Raw genomic sequence first — 18203 nt, 5'->3', positions numbered from 1 at the left:
TTAGGAAAGCAGACCTAGCAGAAAGCAAACTGAAATAGGCAGCCTGAATCGACTCATTAGCGACGTTAAATACCGAGAGGAGGAACGAGAGGGACTACTGACTGTGACCCATACACAAACGATAAGATCTCCCAACAGGTCCAGAGGCTTAACCGCACAGTACCATCACTGGAAGCACAACATCGACATAAAAATATCTGGTCCTGAGGGGCACAAGAAACAGTGGGCCCAGATGCCCACTCCACTGTTGATATGGAGGACTTTCATATTAAAATATTTGATGATGGGGGCAGGGCCAGGCCGCCGAGCGAGATGGTCGCATGTCAGACCAGCTCCCGAAATTTACAACGGAAGAACAAGCAATCAGTTTATTTTGGCATAAAAAGTTGACAAAAATCAGTGAAACACATCGGGTGGAGAGTACCGGACCCAGGGTGAGGCTGGCCCGACCGGTTTCAGTCCCCTGGGGGATGAATCCTCACTGGCATCAACGAGGCCTACTCCGGCGGTGAGTGGGGCAGACGGTCGCTGCCCCGCTATCCTGCTCATCGGTGCTCAGACAGGAGCCAGACCCGTGGAGCTGTGGCCCCGTTCCCCCCCCCCATGGACCGGGGGGGTGATCCCGGTCCCCACCCCCGCATGCCCCGACCATCCCGGGAGCAGCAGCAGGGCCGCCTGGATCCAGCACCAAAGCGCAGCGTGCAAGATGGCGGAGACCAAGGATGCTGGCACCAAAACCGGCAGTGAGGCTCAGAAGCGACCCACACCGCTCCCCCTGCACAGAATAAACTTGCGGGCAGCACCGGCTAGAAGCGGCACCTTCACAAGAGACCACAGAGCGCAGAGTCCACCTTTAAAATGGCGGAGACTGCATGCCCAGCTATCCATGCCCGAGGGCTGACTGAGGCACCCTCCCTTCTGACTTCTCAAGGACGGACTGCCGAAGGACGCCAAGCAGGAACAGGCGAGCACATCCTCATACCCCACTAGCCTCACTACAGAGGGACAACAACTTAACCTTACCTTCCACACTGCATGCGGGCCAACGAACGCGGATTAACCACCTACAGCCACCATACTGTACACGATGATCGGCACGGCAACAGGGACTCTTTTCCCGCCTAAGACAGACACTCGTCTGGATCGCCCATACAGGGACTGCCACCATACGAACATGACACACATCGGGACTATAACTACCATAGCAGTCCTTATATCCCCTTTTATTTAAATGCTTCGAGATATATTTAGGGGGGTCCCTTGGCAGGCGACCACTGACTGCCCATCAAAAGTGTACTCACAAGGGTAATTCCATCTCCTGAAAGAGTAACTATGCGGCTGTTAATATACATATATTTGTGTGTACCTAACATTAATGCAGAGCACTGTATATCACCTAGCCTAACATACCCTCATTTTGTTATAGCTATCCTTGACTACAATACAATTGGTAGTCAGTGGTCTTTATTATATAATATGTCTGTCTAGCATGTAACCTAACGTTTAATAATTAACCTGTCCCAACCGAGTACAGCCTTGCATGTAAGCTACTATACGTTGACAGTATTAAGTCGAGAAGACAACCGTATTAAAGCGAGAGATAACCGTATTAAAGCGAGAGATAACCGTATTAAGGCGAGAGATAACAGTATTAAAGCGAGAGATAACAATATTAAAGCGAGAGGAAACAGTATCAATGCGAGAGATTACAGTATTAAAGCAAGAGATAACAGTATTTAGCCACAGCATGTTACTATATATATATAAAATGAGGTTGATAATCATAGGAGACTTTGTCAATATGTTATGACGACCCCATCCTGTACAACTCTTGAACGTCTCCCTCTCTTTTTTCTGTACCCCCATAATCACATGCCTCAACAAAAATAAAGAATTTAAAAAATAAATAAAATATTTGATGATTTGCCATTCTCCGTCCTGATGGAGTGGCGAAGATGCAGGTACTCTGGTGGTGGGTGCCTCAAGGAGATTCTGTGTCAACACTGTCGGCTGGAGAGTCACTTGCACCCTTCAATTGACGCCTCTACGACTATCGAGGGTGAATGTAGATCCACCCAAAGCCGTAATCAGTCTGAGACGAGGTGGTGAGGAGAAGAGCCAAGACCCTCTATAAACCACCCGGCCTGGCATATGGGTTGCATTGGGGCTGTTTGTTTTCCCAGACACACTGTCTATTTGACACAACCTGCTTTTATTTTTGGTTTTACAGTAATGCATTTTTTCTTTTGTACTTACCTTGTGAAAGTTAATGTTGTACTTTTCCTGTGAGAGGGAGGGTATTTAAATAGCTGGGAATGATGGCCTGTGGGCGAGGGAACCTGTGTGTAAGCCAGGTGTGGGAAAGGTGGCCTGTAGTGACCCTAATTGAGACTACCCCTCCTCTACCATTTTGCACCAGTGGGCTTACCTAGAGGACAGAAGGCTGTTTTAAAGGAAATCTAGGCTGCCCATGGGTTGGGTCTGTGGACCGTGAATAGTCCAGCCCCACAATGAGGTCTCAGTGAAAACCATTTTTAGAAAAAGTCGCTTGGCTTTGAGAATATTATCTCGAGTGGTATATAAAATCCCTTGCCGTGTGAATGTGTGCATGCATGTCCTGATGTGTGGATGGAGGCAGTTAGCTGACCCACTGTGCAAGGGAGAAGAAAATAGGGAGGAGGCCCAGGCTTTGATGATTGACCCTCAACCTCATGTTGATTAGATTTGCCTCATTTCTAGTGATATTGATGTAGAATTATTAAAAATCTTTATTGAACTTGTATTGAATTATTGTACTAACTCCATTTTAACTGCATACTGTGAATCCTCCATTTTGTCCTCCTAACCTGACTTCTTCAATCCTCCATTTTGTCCTCATAACCTAACTTGTTCATTTTAAAACTACATTACATGACAGAATTTCCCAGCACATCTAATACAATAGACAAAGACTGTATTCTCTATAAAGACATGATTAACTCAGGAACTGCTGACTTTACTGACTTTCCCCTAACTTGCAACATAGTATAATTTGAAGGCCACGAGAACACAGTAGTAATGAAATGTTCTATTCATAAGAGACCTTGCACCTGGACATGAGGCCCGATATCACTGACTGTGTAAAATGACGCTCAAGCCCCCCTTTCCACCGAGTAAACCTCATGCTGGGAAAGATGGCGCCTGAGCCTTCTGTCCACACCCTTGTCCAGAACAATACCACCTCCCGGTGGGAGGACACCTAGCTGGTCACTCAAATCCCTGAGCCAATTAATAATATTGATGGGTGGACACTGATATAGTCACATAACGTTTAATCCAATTAATGATGTTTATTTGTTATTATCTGATATTCAATGATGATGTCATTTTGCTTTTAAAAAGATCTACACAACTGTTTTCCAACCAGATTGTATTAAATTTTCTGAAGTGCTTTTAACCTGAACTCCATGTGTCAGTGTGAGCTTACTTCTGCGTATACGCAATTTAATCATCTCAGATTTGGACAGGAACAGATAGACATTTAAACATATTTGTTTATTTCTAAATTAATCCACATCAATTTGGCGCATCCAACGTGGGGCATCGGGCTATGTCTGGCCGGTGAGCCGTCCTAAGGAAGATGCTGTTGGACGGGGGAATCCTGGGGGTAGGAAGGGAGACTGATCACCTCCAAGTACACGGTAGAGACTTCTGCAGAGCCACCGGTATGTTCCGGCCCCTTTGATTGACCCGTCCACGTGTCTGTGACTGCTTCCCGGGAGGACATCAAAGACAGGTAATATCTTGCCCGGTGTCTCGTTACTCACTTGTTTACCTGCAATTTTAGTCTATCTGTTGCCTGGGTGTGTTTGAATTGTGTTTGAATTGTTTGCCTGTTTCCCCATTTTGAGATAAAGGGGGGGTGGACCTGCAGGGGATTTGCCTGGGGTTCTGTCTTGCTTGTTTTCCCCTTTTTGGGATAAAGGGGGGTGGACCTGAGGGGATTTGCCTGGGTCTTCAGTGTGTCTGTCTATCTGTTTGTATTTTACCCCTTTTGGGATAAAGGGGGGTGGACCTGTGGATTCGTTCCTGGGGGTCTTCTGTTGCCTGTTTTACCTCTTTTAGGAACCACGGTGCTGTGGTTGTAGGGAAAAAGGGGGGTTGACCTGTGGATGCGTTCCTGGGGGTCTTCTTTGCCTGTTTACCTCTTTTAGGAGCCTCGTGGCTGTGGCTGTAAGGAAAAAGGGGATTGTTGGAACTGTGGATTTTGTGTAGACTCATAATTTCCTGTGATCCTTCTTGTGACACTTTGAGAGCCCAGCTAGCCTCATTGTGCATGTGGTAACCCACAGTTTCGAGTACTGGGGCTAGTGGAATTCCAAGTTTGGTAACCATTGCCCCGAGTGCTGAGGCTGGGGGGTATTCCAGTTTTGGTAAACCTCAGCTTCGGCTGGGGGGATTCCAGTTTTCTTTTGGTAACCACAACCCTGAGCGCTGGGGCTGGTGGAATTCCAGTTTTCTGTTTATTTGTGGTAGGGGACTTAGTCTTGTGGCAGGGGACTCTGTTTCCTGGGGGGATTCAAGTAGGCATTGCTTGTTTTCCGCATCACGTGGTAGTGAGACTTATAAGTGGGTTTTATAGGGGCACTACGGGAGTGAGGATAGAGGTGGCCACATTCTTGTGGACTGCTGTGCAGAGGGAGGCTGACGGAACTCGGACCGGTGTCAGTTGTTTTCCGTGGCCGCTGGTAGTGAGACTTATGAAAGTCATTCTCCGAGCGGGGACACTACGAGGTTGAGGGAGGTGACTTTGGAGTAAGCACACGAGTAAAGGAAAGGGATTACTGTTGATTTCATTTGAACTGTGATGCATGCACTGTATTTCAACTGTATTGTTGTCTTGTCTGTTTAATTAGGAGTCTCATGAACTCCTGTGTCTGTCCCTAAGGATTTTTCCTTACTCTTTACCTTTTCTATACTTCCTATATTATTATTCTATCCTCTCCTATTTCTATTGTGAGAGAAGTGATTGGTCACACACTTCTCACCTCCAATTAGTGACTAGTCTACGTTTTGGGAAGACGCACTGGGGGGGGACCCACCCCTCTCGAGTGTCAGTCCACCATTGTAGACACTGTTTAAAACCTTTTCCCCCTATATCTGGGACGCCTGTATAGGAGGGGAATGGAACAGGGTTAGAAAAGCCCAATAAGGGCTGGCTAGCGCGTGTGATCTAGTTGAAGATAGAGATTGCTAAAGTGTGTAAAATTGCTGTGCCTTCATGTGGTAGATTACTGACAGAGAAGAAAGCAAGCTTACTGGTACAGAGTAACAATGCTATTCAGCAGGAAGGTAGGGTTGAGGAAGAACTAGATCACAAAGGGTTAAGAATGTATGTATATTATAATAATTGTTTTTGTATTTTGTGTTAGCCATTACCCTGGTAGAGGGTGGGGGTTTTGTATTGAGTTTCACTGAAGAGTATTAAATGTTGTGTTTTTGTGTCTCTTTGCTTGCAATAATTGTAACGTAACTGTCCTTCCAGCGCTGACATGGTTAAAAAAACTTCATGCTGGCTCTCTCTCCTCACCCCTCCCTCCTTGCCTTCTGTGAGAGGCTAGGGGGGAGAGGGAGGGGTGACATTCCTGGTTTTTCAGTTCTGCGTTCAGTAAAATTATTCAGAGGCTGCTGTTAAGACTTAACAATGGAATTTTTTGCTAGAAAATATTCTAATTGTGTAGTTTGTTATTTTAATTGAAGTTGATAGGATCGTGTTGGAGTACAGCTCAGTGTTTATTACGAAGGTTAGGAAAGTGAATCTGATGCAGGGATAGAGAATTATTTGGACGAGTTAAAAATGTAAAGGCAAGTGTGATTTGTTGCAATACTATGCAATGTGGATAGAGGGAATATGCAAAGTTGTTACGTTAGATTATAAAAAAAAAAAAAAAAAAAATTGGTAACATGATGGAAGAGGGGTTATCTTAAAGAATATTTACTAAAAGAAAGTTCTAATAAACCAAGATTTCTTGAACAAATGGTAATACAATTAGGGATTGGTTTCAAAATGTTTTTACTGGATAATGTTTGCCTCCAGATTAAAAGACTGACTAACATAATTTTTGTTGTAAGCCCAGATATTTTATTATTGCATATGCATAGGAATTGAGACTTTGGGCATTATAGTATATTAATTCTAGATCTGTTACTAGCAGCAAGTGCTTAGCCTTATGCCTATCCCACGCATGCTTAAACACTTCTACTGAGTTAACCTCTACCACTACAGTTGGAAGGCTATTCCATGTATCCACTACCCTCTCAGTAATGTAATGCTTCCTGATATCATTTTTAAACCTTTGTCCCTCTATTTTTGAGACTATGCCCTCTTGTTATGGTAGTTTTCCTTCTTTTAAATATAGTCTCCACTTTTACTGTGTTGTTTCCCTTTATGTATTTAAAATGCTTTTATCATCTTTTCACCAAGCTATACCTGTCAAGATCCTTTCACCTTTCCTGGTGAATTTTACCCTGCAATCCATGAACCAGTTTAATAGCCCTTCTTTGAACTCTCTCTAAGGTATCCATATCCTTCTGAAGATATGGTCTCCAGTACTGTATCCAGTACTCTGCACTTCCCTCTTCCTACTGCTAATACCTCTCCCTATGCAACCAAGCATTCTGCTAGCATTCCCTGCTGCTCTATTACATTGTACATTGTCATTAACAGCCAGAAACTGGAGAACAAGAAATGTGAATTAATGTATAACCATTTATAAGCTTAACAAAATCTCCATTATCTTTTCCATTTATTTTGCAGAAGGCAATGTTATTTGTCTATTTTGTATGTTTTAAAAATACATTATCAGTGAAGAGTAGAATAAATTTTATCCCATTTACGAGACATAAAATTGTGATAACGTATATTTGTGATATAGGTGGGAATTACATTTTGAGATGTTAGATATAAATTATTAAATTAAGAACGAGAGTTAGGGATAGCGTCTGTCTCCGCGGGCACAAGGCCCCGTGTGGAGAAGTGGTGGGCAAGCCATCATGGGCCACCCATGGGAGTGAAACGTTCGAGGCTTGTGGAGACAAGATGAGCATGTTAGCCTTTTATTATTTTTCTCTAGGGAAAGCTTAGGGCCAGTTAATAGTTGTTGTACATGGGCTATTTGCAGCCTCCATTGCATTTCTACCTAGTCTTGATTTCTGATGTATCCTCCATTGCTACATCACCTGTCTGCTCCCTTACCTGCCCACCCCCGCTTATTCCTCCCACCGATCCCTCCCCTTCATCTACAGTCCCCCACTTTCCCCTACTGCCCCTCCCTCTACTCCACCTTCTCCTCCTCCTACTCCTTCTTCCTGCTCTTACTCCTCCCTCCTCTTCCTACTCCTCCCTCTACTCCACTTTCTCCTCCTACTCCTTCCTCTACTCCACCTTCTCCTCCTCCTACTCCTTCTTCCTGCTCTTACTCCTCCCTCCTCTTCCTACTCCTCCCTCTACTCCACTTTCTCCTCCTACTCCTTCCTCTACTCCACCTTCTCCTCCTCCTACTCCTTCTTCCTGCTCTTACTCCTCCCTCCTCTTCCTACTCCTCCCTCTACTCCGCTTTCTCCTCCTACTCCTTCCTCTACTCCACCTTCTCCTCCTCCTACTCCTTCTTCCTGCTCTTACTCCTCCCTCCTCTTCCTACTCCTCCCTCTACTCCACTTTCTCCTCCTACTCCTTCCTCTACTCCACCTTCTCCTCCTCCTACTCCTTCTTCCTGCTCTTACTCCTCCCTCTACTCCACTTTCTCCTTCTACTCCACCTTCTCCTCTCTCCCCCTACTTCTCCTCTATTCCTCCTTCTCCTCCTCCTACTCCGCCTTCTCCTCCTCCTACTCCACCTTCTTCCCTCTCACTCTATCCACTACTCATTCTTCCATCTCCCCACCACCATATCTATATCCTTTATATGCTTCCTCCCTTCTTATTTCTTACCAATTTCCTCCACTCATAGACAACTCTGCCTCTACCTGACAACATTATATTTTGAAGAAAAGTTGCTCTGGCCACTCTTCCGCCACTTCCCAGGGGGGAATACCACACTGAAAGAACTGTTTTGGGCACTCTCAAGGAAATAGTGCGGCCCTGACCCAGATTCCCATGGAAGTAAGGGAGGTGGCTGTCCCTCATGTTTTTTTCTTCACTAAGTCCCCAGAAATCTCATGAAAGGAACTTGACTCATTAGAACAAAACATGAACATTCAATTTACAAATCTCTACAGAGGGGGGTCAGCAAGAGAACTGTGGATAGAAAAGCAAAGTAGCTTTACCAGATCCTGACTCCACTCTGTTTGCGGATAAAGAGGGAAGGTACCATACTGGATTTGCTGTTGCTACAGAATATCAGGTACGTCAAGCATCTTCACTTTCCTCACTCACATCTGCTCAAGACGCTGAATTGACAGCCTTCTCAGTGGCATACAAAATGCCTGAAGGAAGACATGCCAATACCTACACTGACTCAAGACATGCCCTGGGTGCAGCACATTATTTTGGATCAATCTGGAAGATAAGAAGCACCACTCAGCTGACTAAAAGCTGCCAACCAAGCCACAAGTGCACCAAGGGAAGTGGACAGAATGGTGTCCGCTAAAGAAACTTCTATACTCACCATGTAGATCCTACCTACAGATCTCAAGCTTCTAAAAGAATGACAAAGCAGCTGCTGACCCTGAAGAAATACAAAGCTGGAAAAACAGAAAGGGGCAACCCTTGAAGACGGGCTGTACTCCAACGCTCTTAAGCTCTGTTTACCCAAAAACATGTACTGGGCAGTGAGCCCATGGAACTTTATACCTATCCAAGACCCTCATGAACTCTTTGATCTCTAAAATACCCCTAAGCACCTAGCTAACTCTCAATATCCCTTTCAAGAATCCAGATGACAAAGAGCTACTGGGTCAAATATGCACTAGTTATCATAGACATTTTGTCAGGATGGCCAGAAGCCTAGCCGGTCATCAATGTGACAACCAAGACCATATACCCAATAGTGCATTGTGAAAGTTGCAGAGATCACTCAGTGGATTCATTGTTCCAGATTCAAGACTCTCTCTGCAACATGAGAAGTGACATTTGTTGATTTTGACACACTTTTGACTCTAAAGAAAAAAAATGACTTGTTAAATAAAAAGATACCAGCAAGTAGGTGTTTGATGGCCATAATAATGCCTGACCACCTGCCATCGATGGAAAGCCGAGGACCCCAAAAGGAGACCTCGTGAAGCTGAAGGGATCCAAATGCCAAGCTTCCTCAGGATTATTTGCCCATCCTGAGTTTGTGGTGATATTAATATTGACTAAATGATCCGAGTCCACCTACGCTGATGTAGCGTGGGACAGGTTTAATACTACACCCTAGCCAAGGTTATTATGTCAATACACATAATACATGACAAGGTACTCTTGACACACCACATTCATGCTTCAGAACATAAAAAGGAGCACCCCTCTAAAGGGAAAGTTTGATTGATATATATATATATATATATTGATGCCATAGGTGTGCCAAGGGGGGTACCAGATGATTTTGCAGTAAAAGGAAAGTTTGAGTCCATTTTCCCAACCGTCACTGCTAATAATAATAATAATATTTTGATTTGCATTTATTATACCTATTGCAACCAACAACGTTTACCTGTCACCATGACTACTTGTGCCTATATTCCAGATAACACAAGTCCATATGGTAATGTAAGCTTGTCTATTTATGATGTCCCTCTGAAGAACTAAGAAGACTTTAAGAACCGTTACTTCATAGGGTTTCTGTGCCTTGGGTTAACACGTCTTCCTGATACTAACTTAATAAAGTTTTTATCTCTTAGAATATTAACATTTCATAGGGGGGACTGATGTAGAATTATTAAAAATCTTTATTGAACTTGTATTGAATTATTGTACTAACTCCATTTTAACTGCATACTGTGAATCCTCCATTTTGTCCTCCTAACCTGACTTCTTCAATCCTCCATTTTGTCCTCATAACCTAACTTGTTCATTTTAAAACTACATTACATGACAGAATTTCCCAGCACATCTAATACAATAGACAAAGACTGTATTCTCTATAAAGACATGATTAACTCAGGAACTGCTGACTTTACTGACTTTCCCCTAACTTGCAACATAGTATAATTTGAAGGCCACGAGAACACAGTAGTAATGAAATGTTCTATTCATAAGAGACCTTGCACCTGGACATGAGGCCCGATATCACTGACTGTGTAAAATGACGCTCAAGCCCCCCTTTCCACCGAGTAAACCTCATGCTGGGAAAGATGGCGCCTGAGCCTTCTGTCCACACCCTTGTCCAGAACAATACCACCTCCCGGTGGGAGGACACCTAGCTGGTCACTCAAATCCCTGAGCCAATTAATAATATTGATGGGTGGACACTGATATAGTCACATAACGTTTAATCCAATTAATGATGTTTATTTGTTATTATCTGATATTCAATGATGATGTCATTTTGCTTTTAAAAAGATCTACACAACTGTTTTCCAACCAGATTGTATTAAATTTTCTGAAGTGCTTTTAACCTGAACTCCATGTGTCAGTGTGAGCTTACTTCTGCGTATACGCAATTTAATCATCTCAGATTTGGACAGGAACAGATAGACATTTAAACATATTTGTTTATTTCTAAATTAATCCACATCAATATGAAAGTATACAAATTTAAGCCTACTAGAATTTACAAAATATGGGAAAGCTATGACTTTATGTGTCTTACTTGAATGATACCACATCAAGAATAAATATATATTTATTTATTTATTTTTAAAGGGGGAGGGGAGAGGGTTTTTGGTTCATCTATATTTTTAGTGTTTAGAAATATGGAAAACAAAATAAACAACGTAGTACAATTAAAGCAGAACAGTAATACATTTCCAAAAGGTTTGTACATGTGAAGGAGAGCACATCCCAAAATACAGCATGAAATCTTACAATACTACTTACTTAGACCTATCTTGGCAATACGGAATTTAGTTACACCGTATGGCATACTGGCTTATTTTGAAGCAGGAGAGGACCCCCACATGGCCATATGGTGTGACTAAATCCCACCTAGGAGAAATCTGACTGGCTTTGGAGTTGAGATTTTTTTTTTTGTGGCATGATTGGAAGTCACTTGAAATTGGAATTTGCCGCCCTCTTTTGCATTACCAGTAGAAAGAGAGGCATGCTCATTCACTAAAACCTGAATTATAAAATTGAGGCAAAAAAAACTCAAAAGATCTCAAGTTTAATTGAATCTACCGATGTGTGAAAATCGGGATGGATTGGAGTCTTTACTTCCTTCCACCTTATAATGATATGCAGCACTTTCCTATTGTTCACAATAGTGACTTAACTATTAATCCGCTTTTGATCGATTTCTTGTGTTTCACTAAAGACTCCCCAGTGTATAACAAGTAGTAATAGCAATGGTTAGAAAGGGAAAGTCCGCTAGGTGTGTTTTAATGGAAATTTGAAAAGCATCACTTAGTTCGTTAGCCGAATTACAGAGACTGTAAAAAAGAGGTATTAGACCCTTAAATACTAAATTCCCTTTGACGTGTCACTGTAGTGAATAACCGTATAAGAATGTAGCAAGACAGTGATCACCTCCATACAGTCATATATCAGTGTGAGCTCTTTCTGGGGATTGTGGGTGGCTCTTAAAAGAGCCTTTGTGTAAGTTTGGGAGCTGAGGGACAGTGGAGTTACTTGCTCTTGGCTGGCTTGTGGCTGTCGGTTTTCTTGGGCAGTAAAACAGCCTGGATATTGGGCAATACCCCACCCTGGGCTATGGTGACCCCTCCGAGCAGTTTGTTGAGCTCCTCGTCGTTGCGCACAGCGAGCTGCAGATGGCGGGGGATGATGCGGGTCTTCTTGTTGTCTCGGGCTGCATTCCCAGCCAGTTCCAGGATCTCGGCGGTCAGATACTCCAGCACTGCAGCCAGATAGACCGGAGCTCCGGCTCCAACCCGCTCGGCATAATTGCCCTTTCTGAGCAGCCTGTGGACACGGCCGACTGGGAACTGCAGACCTGCTCTGGATGATCGGGTCTTGGCTTTAGCCCTGACTTTGCCGCCCTGTTTGCCTCTTCCTGACATTTTCAAAACGAAATCGAATTATCGTCTAGACCTTGGCGCCCCCTGCACGGCTATTTATACCATCTCAGATACCGCGAGCTCTAATCTAATTGGTTGCATTTTAAAGCCACCAATCAGCGTCCGACTCAGAAAGTAACCAATCGCTGTAGGTTACCGCGTTCCATGCTCAATGCTCTTACTGAACGAACCAATAGAAAATGCACACAGGTCAGGCTTTACTGCCAGGGCTTCTATATATAGAGCAGCTGGGGAACGTGTTCCTTATTCTGTTGGAAATTTCGTAAGATTTCTCTGATCATCATGCCTGAACCAGCCAAGTCCGCTCCCGCACCCAAGAAGGGCTCTAAAAAAGCCGTGACCAAGACCCAGAAGAAGGATGGGAAGAAGCGCAGAAAGAGCAGGAAGGAGAGCTATGCCATCTACGTGTACAAGGTGCTGAAACAGGTCCACCCCGACACCGGTATCTCCTCCAAGGCCATGGGGATCATGAACTCCTTTGTCAATGATATCTTCGAGCGCATCGCAGGGGAAGCCTCCCGTCTGGCTCACTATAACAAGCGCTCCACCATCACCTCCCGGGAGATCCAGACCGCTGTACGGCTCTTACTGCCCGGAGAGCTGGCCAAACACGCCGTGTCTGAGGGCACCAAGGCAGTGACCAAGTACACCAGCGCCAAGTAAAGACCCGTCACCCAAACTCTAATAACACAAAGGCTCTTCTAAGAGCCACCCACACAATCCACGAGAGAGCTGTGACTATATTACGAGAGTATTCTCTATGTGCGAAATGTAAAAAGTAATCGATTGTCGCGTTACACTATTTCAATTTTGAAATCTTCTTCAAGCTAAAATAAATTGTAAAACACTCTCAATGGCAGAACCTATAGTGTAACATTTATTCTGCTGGTTATAAAGTATACTAAAAGATACAACAGCCTGAAACTATTATAATGTATCAATCTAGCTTACACATGAAACGTGTTTCCATTCACACTCCTCTCTCACAAATTATACAATGCTGCCATCTCGTGTATACAGTTTGCAATGGTTACTTTTTGTTTAATACATATCATGGATCAAACCAGCAATATCAATCTCAATGAATACTTTATAAATTAAAATTAGGAGTTTGGTGGGTCTGTTTCCCTCTTATAATGTATTTATTACCAAATTTATACATTCAGCGTTCTCTGCATGGCGTTTTTAAAGCGGGAAAGTCGGTTACAAAATGGCGAAGTTTAAATCCTGCACGATATAGTCCCCCTGCTGGCTCTGTCACAGCAGCTTTTTGTTCTTCCACTTTCCTCTCCCGCCATTTCCTGGCCACATACTGATTGCAGTTTCATTAAGCAGTATTTTGTGATGATAAAATGCATATAGTTTAACCCTTTCATACTCAGGTGGAAACGACTGCCATATAATTTGTATGGACTGTGATGCTTAGAGAATTCTAATGATTCCTCAAACTATAATTATCACAGTATAGAATGTCTAGTTTTAGGTCTGTTTCGAGGTGTATAAAGTCAGTATGCAGCATGTTTTCCATATAAAAAGCGGGAATGGCTGCTTCGATCACAGCAGCTTTTCTCTCCGGCCGTTTTAGATCACATACTGACTGCAGTTTAGTGCAGAGAGGATTCTAGTCTTACTAACAAGGAAGACTTTAACCCTCTCAGCCTCCAATGCCCTTATTTCATGTTTTATGAGAGCATTGCATTCAAACAGAAAACGAAGCAGGATATTCGGGGAAACATAAGGCAACATTATATGGATAGGAAACACATTGGAGTTTGTGTTACCGGAAGGCTACTCTGTAATTTCTCGTTCTCCAATATGTTGTAGGGAGCATTGAGACAGCCGAGCCATCCTGGTGGAATTATAGCCTTATGAGGGAAGGAGTGGGCGGCTCTGAAAAGAGCCTTTGGTTTGAATGAATTATCGAACATCAGCCGAAACGTTTAACCTCCGAAACCGTAGAGAGTGCGGCCCTGGCGTTTCAGCGCGTACACCACGTCCATGGCGGTGACCGTCTTCCTCTTGGCGTGCTCGGTGTATGTGACGGCATCGCGGATAACGTTCTCCAGGAAGACTTTCAGCACTCCTCGAGTCTCCTCGTAAATGAGGCCGGAGATTCGCTTGACACCTCCTCTGCGAGCCAAACGGCGGATAGCCGGTTTAGTGATCCCCTGGATGTTATCACGGAGCACCTTCCTGTGCCGCTTGGCACCACCTTTACCGAGCCCTTTCCCTCCTTTACCGCGACCAGACATTCTGAGCTGAGACAAGTGGAACAATGAATGCTCCCAACACGGCTGCCTTCTCTTATATGTCTCTTGAGACGACCGAGTGGGGAACTGATAGACAAATCAAACCGTCACTGGGCGGCTCTTGTCGTTGATTGGCTGATGCAGGAGGTTGTGCTTTGCGGTGATTTGCTGAATAGTCATTTTTGAACTAGAGAAAAAAAAACGCCAGCGGGAAAGGTTTCTACCGTATTCGAATTTGCAGCTCCGGCAAGTATTCAGTGCAGACTGCATTTACTGATAAAATGTTTCATTTTCCTTCCCTTTGCTTCATACATAATAGACAAATCCTGTAATAGCACGGAATGCAGGTAAAGAGATTAAAAGTAAATATGTCTCGATAAATTATTTAGCTAAAGACATAATTATAATCTTTTAATTTTTACACTGATTGTATGTATTACACATAGTATCTCTTAGTTCTGGATCGAATTATGTAATTAATCAATTAACGCAGTACCTATACATGGCCACTAGATGGCAGTGTAACATTGAAAGAGCATGCGTTGTGCTCAGTATTTCAATCTACACTTTTGTCTCCAAGTGGCAGCGTCTCTCTCCTATCAGAGTTAGGGGCGTGGTACATTGTGTCCAATCATATCCATCTTTCATCTATAAAGAACTCGGGCTCGCGGCTTTCTAGCCATAGCTCCTGATAACTTTGTGGTAGGTGAGACGCTCAGTTTGACAGAATGGCCCGTACTAAGCAGACAGCCCGTAAATCCACCGGAGGGAAGGCTCCCAGGAAGCAGCTGGCCACCAAGGCTGCCAGGAAAAGCGCTCCCGCTACCGGTGGTGTCAAGAAACCTCACCGTTACCGCCCTGGCACGGTAGCTCTTCGGGAAATCCGTCGCTATCAGAAATCCACTGAGCTGCTGATCCGCAAACTGCCCTTCCAGCGCCTGGTCCGTGAGATCGCCCAGGACTTCAAAACCGACCTGCGCTTCCAGAGCTCTGCTGTCATGGCCTTGCAAGAGGCTAGCGAGGCTTACCTGGTTGGCCTCTTCGAGGATACCAACCTGTGTGCCATCCACGCCAAGAGAGTGACCATCATGCCCAAAGACATCCAGCTGGCTCGCAGGATTAGAGGAGAGCGCGCTTAATGCCATTCTCCTGACCAATCTCTTCATTTCTCCAACCAAAGGCTCTTTTCAGAGCCACTATGTCTTCAACCAAACGAGCTTGTCAATCCCTTCCTCCCGCACCCTTTATTATCCAGGACTATGTTCTTTATTTCTATTGGCTAATCTCCTGCACTTTACTAGCAAACAGGTCCTGCTGTGAGGCATAATAAAGTACATTAACAATAATACAAGCACTTGGAAATAATTATACCTAAAAACAGAACCATTCATCCCATTTTCTATGATTTATATATGTATATTGCTTTTTTTTTTTTCTCCTTGGAGCTAGATAATCATTTTCTCTCTCTCCACCCACCCCAATTCCCAGTTTCAGTCAGAATCCTAACATTTTTGAGAGATTCGTAGCTGTTTAAATGTGCATCAGAAAATGTATAAATAATGAAAGCAGGAAAAAACGAAGAATCTTACCAAGTTTATAAGAACCTAAATCGCTTTTTATTTTTTTATTTTCAATGTCAATTTCAGTATTCTGCTTTCCAACTTCCTACGTTCATTTTGAAAACCACACGGGAAAATCTTTAAAAGATTTGTCGGCATATGCTTTAATAGATCCTTTGTTTCTTTTGTTTTTGAAGGCATGGCATACTTGTTACAATTTGATACTATGTTACTGTGTGCCATTCCAGCCACTGATAAGGTGAATGTGTATTTGATTTTGATTATCCTACCAGGAAAACATGTTTATTAGAAACCTAATTTTGTATATATTTTTTTAAATTTTTTTATTTATTTTATTTAAGTTTCAGTATTATACTTTCCAACGTTCCCTTGTTCGTTTTATACTTGTGGTAGGGGCATAAAAAGGCCCAGGCAAGAGTGTAAGGAGAGTATGACTGTGTAGCAATGTGTAAGAAGAGGAAAAGTCGGTTGAGGTGTGCGGGGAACGTAGCAGTAGACCTGTAAATAAAGAGGGCCTACCAAGTAATGAATAGAGAAAAGTATAAAAGGGAGAGGAGGGTGGGGTCAAGCAACACTAAGAAACGAACGGGACAGGTGGAGGTGAGTAGTGAGCTTAAATAGGGGACCATGCCCATCCCACAACTGCAGGCCAAGCCTTCACATTTGTGGTAGGGGCATAAAAAGGCAGAGGCAAGAGTGTAAGGAGAGCAATGTGTAAGAAGAGGAAAAGTTGGTTGAGGTGTGCCGGAACCGACGTAGCAGTAGGCCTGTAAATAAAGAGGGCCAAAAAGATACAGACTAGAATTTATTACAATCAACAACAGGAAGAGCATGACTTACATGGACATAGTATGAAAAATATGTCTAGGTTCTGTAGTGGTTGTGGTATGAACAGAGTATGTGTAGTTCGAGTGTGAGGAAGTGTAAGTACATAATAGTCTCCCAAATTAACTAGGTGAGACCTCCTGAGGCATTATTGTAGGTTGGTTATGGTAGTAGTGGTAAGTTCACGGGGTCTAAGAAGACCGTAGAAAGCCAGGTAAATGAGAGACTCTATCTATGCGTTGACGCGAGGGGATTTCGTGGCCACTGAACGTTGTGGCGGGGTGTCAGCCTCTCGGTGACCAGTAAAGCATAAGACAGAATGGGAGTGACAGGGTAGGCCCTCTCTATGCCACATGCGAGGCAACTAACTATGATTTGGCCCGAGGGGCGTAGTACCTCCGAGTATGAGGATGGGTGTTGGCGTCGCGGGACCACTAACCTAAGGCTAAGAAAGCCAGGGGGAGATAACCTCTATTGGACACCTAAGACTCTGACAGCCAGCCACATCTAGACTAGGTGGGGGGCGAAGTGCGAGACAGGACGTACCTGGGGAAAACATGTAACAAAAACGTAGGGGAGGTATGAGGCAGCAACGTAAGGCAGACCGTACCTGGAGTGTGGAGTAAGCACGTCAGAAACCAGGTGGTCAGGCCGTACAGAGGGAACTAGGAAATAGAACGTGTATTGGGTTACTAAATTAATAGATCAGGGTGGTGCAGTAGACATTGCTTACCTAGATTTCAGTAAGGATTTTGACACTGTTGCACATAGAAGGCTTGTCCATAAACTGAAATCTTGAAGTTTGGATTCCAATATTGTTGAATGGGCAAGGCAGTGGCTGAGTGACAGGCAACAGAGGGTTGTAGTTAATGGAGTATATTCGAGCATGGGCTTGTCACCAGTTGGGTACCTCAGGGATCTGTACCTGGACCCATTCTCTTTAATATTTTTATTAGTGATATTGCAGAAGATATATCTTTTTGCTGACACTACTAAGATATGTAACAGGGTTAATGTTCCAGGAGGGATAAGCAAAATGGCAAATGGTATAGGTAAACTAGAAAAATGGTCAAAGTTGTGGCAACTGACATTGAATGTGGATAAGGGCAAGATAATGCATCTTGGACATAAGATTATTTCTGATGACTCAAAGGTAGGAAGACAATGCTATAGAGCAGCAGGGAGTGCTTGCAGAATGTTTGGTTGTATAGGGAGAGGTATTGGCAGTAGAAAGAGGGAACTGCCCATGCCATTGTACAGAACGGCGACAATAGCCTAGGAACCCTTAACAATAATAATAACGAAGGTGATTGCACAATATTTCAGGAGCTTGAAGACCAAAAGCAGCCGGTGGCACGGCCCCGTTGCTGACAAACCCCGTCAAAAAACGCCTCTTT

The 18203-nt window shown here is 43.8% G+C and overlaps 3 protein-coding genes across 3 annotated transcripts; 1 reads left to right on the top strand and 2 right to left on the bottom strand.

The window, feature by feature from the left end:
• Positions 1 to 11741: 11741 nt before the first annotated feature.
• Positions 11742 to 12134, bottom strand: LOC134614298 (histone H2A type 2-B). The gene has a single exon (XM_063457946.1). The coding sequence runs from the start codon at positions 12132 to 12134 to the stop codon at positions 11742 to 11744; it is 393 nt and encodes a 130-aa protein (XP_063314016.1).
• A 273-nt stretch (positions 12135 to 12407) lies between these two features.
• On the top strand, positions 12408 to 12815 carry LOC134614303 (histone H2B 1.1). The gene has a single exon (XM_063457952.1). It carries the CDS (start codon positions 12435 to 12437, stop codon positions 12813 to 12815), a length of 381 nt encoding a protein of 126 aa, XP_063314022.1. The 5' UTR covers positions 12408 to 12434.
• Positions 12816 to 14092: 1277 nt separating this feature from the next.
• Positions 14093 to 14404, bottom strand: LOC134614302 (histone H4). The gene has a single exon (XM_063457951.1). It carries the CDS (start codon positions 14402 to 14404, stop codon positions 14093 to 14095), a length of 312 nt encoding a protein of 103 aa, XP_063314021.1.
• Positions 14405 to 18203: the final 3799 nt, after the last annotated feature.

Source organism: Pelobates fuscus, chromosome 6, assembly GCF_036172605.1.
Source record: "Pelobates fuscus isolate aPelFus1 chromosome 6, aPelFus1.pri, whole genome shotgun sequence".
Taxonomy (NCBI): Eukaryota; Metazoa; Chordata; class Amphibia; order Anura; family Pelobatidae; genus Pelobates; species Pelobates fuscus.
The sequence above is the reverse complement of the archived record's forward strand: the minus strand, read 5'-3'. Positions and strand labels throughout refer to the sequence as shown.

Bases quoted from the DNA above. Each gene is read 5' to 3' on its own strand.
- LOC134614303 (XM_063457952.1), top strand. From the start codon at position 12,435: ATGCCTGAACCAGCCAAGTCCGCTCCCGCACCCAAGAAGGGCTCTAAA.
- LOC134614298 (XM_063457946.1), bottom strand. From the start codon at position 12,134: ATGTCAGGAAGAGGCAAACAGGGCGGCAAAGTCAGGGCTAAAGCCAAG.
- LOC134614302 (XM_063457951.1), bottom strand. From the start codon at position 14,404: ATGTCTGGTCGCGGTAAAGGAGGGAAAGGGCTCGGTAAAGGTGGTGCC.